Source organism: Vigna unguiculata, chromosome 3, assembly GCF_037176805.1.
Source record: "Vigna unguiculata cultivar grain cowpea cultivar isolate G323 ecotype 2 chromosome 3, ASM3717680v1, whole genome shotgun sequence".
NCBI lineage: Eukaryota > Viridiplantae > Streptophyta > Magnoliopsida > Fabales > Fabaceae > Vigna > Vigna unguiculata.
The window spans coordinates 21,371,310-21,379,556 of NC_140794.1; the positions used below are offsets into that span (position 1 = coordinate 21,371,310).

The 8,247-nt window shown below is 31.5% G+C and overlaps 1 protein-coding gene and 1 pseudogene across 2 annotated transcripts; both read left to right on the plus strand.

Annotated features, from left to right (window-relative positions):
* The first annotated feature begins 664 nt into the window (after positions 1 to 664).
* On the plus strand, positions 665 to 4,718 carry LOC146887577 (uncharacterized; annotated as a pseudogene). The gene is made up of 4 exons (XR_014993640.1): positions 665 to 3,264; positions 3,346 to 3,660; positions 3,743 to 3,842; positions 3,919 to 4,718. The product of XR_014993640.1 is annotated as an uncharacterized LOC146887577 (transcript).
* Positions 4,719 to 4,756: 38 nt separating this feature from the next.
* Positions 4,757 to 7,650, plus strand: LOC114175146 (uncharacterized). The gene is made up of 5 exons (XM_085670972.1): positions 4,757 to 5,376; positions 5,456 to 5,582; positions 5,677 to 5,964; positions 6,037 to 6,141; positions 7,455 to 7,650. Exons 1-5 carry the CDS (start codon positions 5,216 to 5,218, stop codon positions 7,458 to 7,460), a joined length of 687 nt encoding a protein of 228 aa, XP_085527098.1. The 5' UTR covers positions 4,757 to 5,215; the 3' UTR covers positions 7,461 to 7,650.
* The last annotated feature ends 597 nt before the right edge of the window (positions 7,651 to 8,247 follow it).

An 8,247-nucleotide genomic window follows, 5' to 3' on the forward strand; every position in this document is an offset into this window, starting at 1 on the left:
AGGTGTTTTTACAATGAACATATTTTTTTTTGCATCCATGGATGTTTGATTGGAAAAATTCACTTGAATCATGAATCCCTTAATGTGGCAAAAGATTGTCTGGGTCTACTATGTTCAGTGGCATTCAAATACCAACTTCTTTAGATCCTTTGAATGGTGATATTCTAGAGAACTTGTTAATTTAGTATTTTTGAGATGCTAAGATTGCTTGCTCACTGTAAGATTTTAATTTGAGTGTATATTGAATATTAAATATTTTCACTTTCATCAGGTCTATATATTAGTGCACATGGGCTTTACTCATCTGAATATGCCAGCAGGCCAGGTAATACTCTAAATTTATTGGATAGATTTAATAAACAATGTAAAATATTTTATGCCTCTATCCTTCACTATTCTGGAGTTTACTGCTGTAAGTTGGGTATGTCTCATCTAGCTTAAATCAGTGTCGGGATTAAGTATACATATAAAATGCATTCTCAATTTTTGTCTTTATGTATATACTCGATCTTAATCATCTATCTCATTTGTCTACTCTCCATTTCTAATTTTTATATCATTTTTTTAAATGAACTTTTCATTATTTGATAATTACATAATATCACAATCTAAAGTATTGAAAATGTAATTTATACACTTAAATACACATTCTTATTATGAAATTTAATTTTAGTATAACTCATGTATGAAAACTATTTTCATAACTTTAATTATATGATAACGACCTTCCAGTTTGTATACTACGGTAGGTACATAAACTAGTTTGTTCCTATGTTCTTTTGGATTATTACACAATTGAGAGTGAGAACACACATGGTTAATGCTTCCTATTAGTTTCTAATTATATCGTTTTATCTTCTAACTCTTGTTTCCAACCACACAATAAAGAAAAAGGGAAAAGGAACATTGACTTAAATCTACGAATTTAGAAAAAAAAAGAGTAAATGAGAAAAAGAAAAGTAGTAGATAGCAAAGGGTAGAAACTATATACGCTGCTAAGGTTCGAATAGCCAAGGGCTAGATTTCGATCATGATCTACCCCTTTTCTTACTACTTGCTTTTTTAAGTCTTCCATCTCATATTCCACTTTCCATAGTATATGTACAAATATAAATATATATTTAGATTCTCTTATTTATAGAATTTCATGAACAAGAGTTTGGTTGTGTGAATTAAACTATGGTACGAGGGAGTTTGGTTCATAAATTACTTATACGGTCAATACTATGTGGATGTATATGTAGGTATTAATTATTATGTTAAAGGAAAGGAAAAAAGAAAAATAAAAATTGTGGAGGATATAAGATGTAGTGAGGTATAGCTAACACAATGGCGTGAGAGAGTAGAAGAAAAGAAGAAAATTATGCGCGAGCTGTCTATATATATTATTATTGATAAATAAAGTAATTAGGCAGACTAATTAATTATCGATATTATTATTAGAAACTATAAAACGGACCACACTTTATGATTAAATTATTCTCACATCACTCATCACTCATCCACCAACTGTCTTTTCTTGGAAATAAATAATATCTTGAATAAATATTTATATAACGAAAATTGAGATGAAGAAAAATGCAGAGAATGGAATACTGAGAAAGAACAGCAGAAACTCTCCAAAGTTGGAACTACAAAAAAAATAGTTCTCAAAACTTGGTTTAACTACAAAAAAATTTACTGTTGTGTTGATGGTTGTATGTTATTTTACACTATGGAAGATATGCCATTGAAAGAATGCAAATTTTGTGATAAACCACGTTTTCAAATGAAAGGTGTTGGTAGGTACAAAGAGGTTCCTATTAAGAGAATGCATTATTTGCCTCTCATTCCTAGGCTTAAGAGATTATATGCCTCTATGAGTTATGCTCCACATATGAGGTGGCATTATGAAAATAGAAGAGAACCTGAGGTGTTGTGTCATCCGTCTGATGGTGAAGCTTGGAAACATTTTGATAAAATGTATCCTGAATTTGCATCTGAACCAAGAAATGTGAGGTTAGCTTTATCTTCTGATGGGTTTTCACCTTTCTATAACTCGACTCCACCTTATTCTTGTTGGCCGGTAATTGTCACTCCTTATAATCTTCCTCCAGAGTTATGCATGACAACTCCCTTTATGTTTTTGACATTAATCATCCCTGGGCCAGATAGTCCGAAAGGTAAAATAGATGTGTATTTGCAACCATTGATTGACGAGTTAAAACAATTATGGACTGGAGTGTTGACATATGATATTTCGAAAAAAGAAAATTTTATCATGATAGCTGCCTTAATGTGGACTGTTAGTGATTTTCCTGCATATGGAATGTTGTCGGGTTGGAGTACATCGGGGAGATTAGCATGTCCATATTGTATGAACCAATCAAAGGCTTTTAGATTGAAAAACGGTAGAAAATTTTCTTGGTTTGATCCCATCGTCAATTTTTGCCTATGGACTATTCATTTAGAAGAAATAAGGATGCATTTTATAAAAATTGAATTGAAAAGTCTCAACCTCCACACCTTTTGTCTGGGAATGAATTATGGGAACAAATTTGTCTTTTTCCAAAAGTCACTGAAGTCAGTCCTTGTGTATGTGATGAACATGGTGAGTCTCATAATTGGACGAAACAAAGCATCTTTTGAGAGTTTCCTTATTGGAAAACCAAATTGATAAGACATAATCTTGATGTAATGCATATAGAAAAAAATGTATTTGATAATGTCTTTAACACTGTTATGGATATAAAAAATAAGACCAAAGATAATGTTAAGGCAAGAATAGACTTGAAAGAGTATTGTAAACGAAGGGAACTAGAACTACATATTTTGCCTAGTGGAAAAGTATTAAAGCCTAAAGCAAAGTTTGCTTTGCCCAACGAACAAAGAACTTTTGTTTACAAGTGGATTAGTGAGTTGAAAATTCCATATGGGTATGCCTCAAATTTGTGTAGGTGTGTAAACCTAGATCAGAGGAAGTTGTTTGGGATGAAATTAAGTATTAATGGAGATGCTATTACCTATTGTTTTTCGTGCACTTCCCCATCAAGTGTGGAATCCTATAGCTGAATTAAGTAAGTTTTTTAAGGATTTGTGCTCTACAATTTTGAGAGTGGATGATTTGTTATTAATGGAAAAGAACATCATCATTACAACATGTAAGTTGGAACGAATCTTTCCACCTGGATTTTTCAATTCCATGGAGCATCTACCTATTCATTTACCTTATGAAGCAAGAGTAGGAGGTCCTGTTCAATATCGATGGATGTATCCATTTGAGAGGTAATTGTTTATTTCATTTAATGTAAATAGAATTTATTTCTTATTTTTGAGTTTACTAGTTAACAATATGATTTTGGATAGGTACTTGAATAGGTTGAAACGAATGGTTAAAAACAAATCCCATGTCAAAGGATCTATTTGTGAGGCATACTTAAGCATGGAGACTTCTCATTTCTGTTCATATTATTTTGAGCCACATGTCCAATCAATGAGAACTAAAGTTAGTCGAAATGATTTTGGAGGTCAAAGTGACAGAAGTTACAAAACTTTATCTGTTTTCAATTATATTGGTCGTCCAACAAGAACTTGTAACAGTCATTATTTGGATGAAAAAGAATTAGTTGCTGTGCATTTACATGTCTTGCTTAATTGTGAAGAAGTTCAACCATATATTGGGTAAGTAATTTAAGATTATATCTCATTTATTTATTTTGTTAATAATTGCTTGTAATTCATATAAGAGTGTATACAATTACAGATACTTTGTGCAATATTTGGAAGCATCTATTCCAAATATAAATCGAACAGATATTGATAGGAGAATTGCGTCCGAATTTCCATTTTGGTTTCGAACATATGTAAGTATTCTATTATTTTCTCCTAACTAATCTTATTAATTTTGAAAATTAATGACATAGTGTTTTTTATTTATAGGTCCATGATAGAAATAACTTAGTACAAAATCAATATTTGCATCACTTGGCATGGGGCCCTCAAAAAAAGGTTCATACTTGGCCCATATACTTTGTCAATGGTTTCAAGTTTCACACGGAAGAATGGAGTATTGGTAAAAAAACAATCAATTGTGGAGTTTGTGTAAAGGAAGATGGTGAACAATACTACTATGGTATTGTTAAAGAAATTATGCAAGTAGAATACTCAGGAGAACCAACCAATCAATTAGTGGTATTTAACTGTGAGTGGTTTGATAATACCATTAATCATGGTATAAAAGTTGAACCCCAATATGGCATAGTGGAGGTTAATTTTCATAGAAGATATTCAAATTTTGATCCTTTCATATTTGCAACAAATGCAATTCAAGTATATTATGTACCTTATCCTGAAAAAATAAAAGAAAAGGTTGATTGGTGGGTTGTCATTAAAACCAAACCAAGATGTACAGTTGATGATCGATATACATTAGAAGTTGCTTACCAAGAATCAACAACTAATGTTAATATCACAACAAATGAGGAGCTACTTGTTTATTTGGTGGATGGAGAAGAGTATGAGGAACTAGATGAAGTAGATATGGCAGTTGTTGATAATTCAAAAGAAAGTAAGCAAGTTGAAGAGGAAGAAGAGGAAGAAGAGAAAGAAGAAATTGTTTCTCAAAGTGAATTTGAGTATGATTTTGAAGATGATGAAACTCAAAATAAACTTGATGATGAATTTAATGGTAGCAATGATGATAGTGATGAGTAAATCACTTTCTTTTTGTTGGTGTAAAGGTGATGTTTCATTTGTATTTTTGTTGTTTTCTTTTCTATTTTGTTCCATTATGTTTTGTTGATTTCTATAATATCCAAATTATGTTTATTGCTAACTTTTGAGTTGTAGAAAAATATCCAAATTATGGTTATTGTAGATGTCAAACCAAGATCATGGTAAAGAAGTTGCTTCTACAAGCCATTCGACCAAACGATAACCAAGACGTCCTTCACAATTTACTTGGAGTTCTCAACTTTTTGCTTTCCCATCCATTGGTTCATCATTTAGAAGAACTCATTTTGGATCTCGACCTTTGGCACAAAGAGCATTGAAATCAAATTCAAGGCCAAATGTTGATCAATCATTCAAAACATCTCAATTTGCACCTCCACCGTTAGTACATGGAACATTGAATTCAAATTCAAAGCCAAATGTTAATGAATCATTCAAAACATCTCATTTTGCACCTCCACCTTTGGTACAAGGAGTGCAATCAACAAATCCAAATCCAACTCCTATGGATGGTAGACCTAATCTTGGATTAGATCAAACTAATTCCAAATCAGATGAAACTAGTTCTACAATAAATGCTACTAGTCCTGGATCAAATGAAACATTTGTTGCATCTGAGTCAAATTACAGTGTTTTCAAGCCAATTTTAAACCTTGATGGACAAGGGTATACATATACTTTCAACAATTTATGGCTTATTTCAATACTTTATAATTATTATGACTTTATACATGTCATTTTGCAGATTCTTACCTTCACGCCTTGCAGCTAATTGGATTAGTGATATCCTCAAAAGTCATTATAATGAGCCATGGCCATCATGGAAGAAGATATCAATTAGACAAAGGGACTTGTGGTTTGGAGAGTTACTGGTTGTTTCATATAATTAACTTTGTTTAATTATATAGTTTAATTTTCATGTCTATATTAGTCTTACATATGGAAAACTTTGTTTCTTTATTGTAGAAGAAGTTTTCAATTTGTCCACCGGATCATAGATGGGCAAGAAGAAATTTTGAAATGCGAGGTGCTGTAATCATGAAAAGTAGTCTACAAAAGGCTCGGAAAATCAATACTAAGCCAAATTGGATTTTAGATAGCACATGGGATATATTATGTCAGCATTGGGAATCTAAAGAATTTAAAATAAAAAGCATGACTGGAAAGGAAAATCGGGCCTCTAACTTTGGAAGTTTTGGAGGGTCTCTTCACACATGTGGCTCTATTACCACATCTCAACATAGATATAATATGGTAATTTGTTTGTTAACTACTTTCTTTTTATAAATGTGCATAACTGTGTAAAATTTATTTTATTTTTTGTAGGCAAAGATGAATGGAATGCCTCCAACAATAATAGAATTGTTTCGTCACACACACCAACGACGTAAGGACAACTCTTGGGTGGATGAAAAATCAGAGCAAGTAAATGTAATAAATCCTAAACTTTTATGATCTTCATATTCATTTAGTTCTAAGGTTATTTCCACTATTGATATTCATTAATAAAATATATGATTGCAGCCATTCCAATATAGATACCTACATATGTTTATGCCTTAGTTTCAAACTAATGTTACTAGTTGCTTTGTTCAATATGTAGTGGACTCATATTTTTCTTACAATACACGAGTCTTTATATTACCAAGAAAAAGAAGAAAAAAAAATAGTTCATGGTCTCTGTTTCAGGCTCAAAAGATAGATACATTTACTGTCCAACTTTGGCCCCTAGAACAAGCCTTAATTCACTATGTTTTTCGTGTCTTCCAGCTAAAGAAGGCAGTGGGAAAGTTATCTGTCGGACGTGTATCTATTTCATTTCCATTTTCCAGGATTTGAACCATAAGGATTGCTGAATTTAAAAAGAACATGGTATTGTTAGGACACAGGGGAAGAAAAGTAGTTAGAGACGGTTAGAACAGTTGGTTAGTGGGAATCAGTTAGATAAAGTACGGATGAAATGATTAAGTGTGAAAGGAATTATTCAGATAATTAAAAAGTTTTAAGGGAAGAAACAACTCTCTGAGAAGGGGAAATCCTTGTGGGATAATTATTTCTCTTGTTGTCGTTCGATAAATGCATTTCTAAATTCTCTTTTCTCTTTCATCGGTTCACACAATGTTCAAATAAAATATTTGACTATGGGATGCTATGGGCTTTTCAATATGAAATATTCCTGGTTAGTATAGTAAATATGTAAGATGTTGAAGATAGAATTAGTCCAAAATCTCATAGTGAAGGAAAGACAATTAAAATCTAGTAAAGTAAAATGGTTAAGCTGTCATTATGTTTGATTTTTTTTTCTGATCTGTATATTTATTCCACAACTTTCTCCAATTTTGAGATTTTATTGATATTACATTCTTGATATTAGTTGATTACACATTAATTTAAGGCATGAGTTATGGACTGATTACAACACGAGTTATGTAGTTAAGAAGCAAAATTGAAACTAGATAATACTAAATTATTTGGAGTGCTTTATTGAAAATCCACACCAAATAATGACCTTGTACAAAGACATATATACCTAGTGAGTTATAGAATAACTAATAGATTGAGACATGTGTCTAGCAGTGAGTCCCCTAATTGGTATAAATGGAATGCACTAGTGCTGTGGCATAAACCATCTCTATTCACTGTTATATATGTATTTTCTCTTGTCAAATATTAATGTAGGCATTTTTTAAAATTATGAACTAATCACAATGAAATTTTGTTCATGTATGCTTTTATGTTAATAGGCATAATTTACACGAAAATTTGAAGAATTAACACAAAGTGCATCTACACAAGGAATTACTCCACCAAATGAATTAGATGTTTGGTGTGATGTAGTTGGAACCAAGAATGGGAGGATATATGGCCTTGGAATGGAATCTACTGTGATTAGAGGTTGGCCTTATTATCATGGCACATCTTCATCAAATGGATGGATTCAAAGTCAAGAGCTTGAAAAACTTAAAAAAGACCTTGAAGGAGTTAAGCAACAAAGAGATGAACTTCGAATCAAAATTGTAAATATTGAGAGGTTGTTTGAGGAAAACAATGCAATGATTCGACAATGGATGAATAGTATTAATCGTCAATCCATGCCACTAAGTTTTGAGTAAACTCAAGAAGATGAAACACAACCAACTAGTTCTTGTCAAGGTAATTTTGTTTCATTATTCTCTCTCTCTCTCTCTCTATATATATATATATATATATATTTATTTATTTAAATTTCAATCTCTAATACTTTTTTATGTTTTTTCACAGGTAGATAATAATTGGGTTTGAAGTAAATGTTAAAGGTGTTTTGAGAGGAACTATGACGGCAAATAAAAAATTGTGCTTATAGGTTATATAACACAACTAATACTTTGGTTGTTTTTACAACTCCAACATGAGTAAGAGATTATTTGTGTTTAACAACTATTGCACTTGAATTCATGAATGAACAGGGTGTGTTATATATATAAAATGAAACTCTTGCTTCGATATGTTCATTTTTAGTTTTGTTAGATTTTTATTCCTTGCATAGAGGAATTTTCA

Excerpts from the sequence above, each read along its gene's own strand:
- LOC114175146 (XM_085670972.1), top strand. The coding sequence starts at position 5,216 with ATGGATGGTAGACCTAATCTTGGATTAGATCAAACTAATTCCAAATCA. Across the intron at positions 5,377-5,455 it reads TTAAACCTTGATGGACAAGG|ATTCTTACCTTCACGCCTTG; the intron begins GTATACATATAC and ends GTCATTTTGCAG. Across the intron at positions 5,583-5,676 it reads TGTGGTTTGGAGAGTTACTG|AAGAAGTTTTCAATTTGTCC; the intron begins GTTGTTTCATAT and ends TCTTTATTGTAG.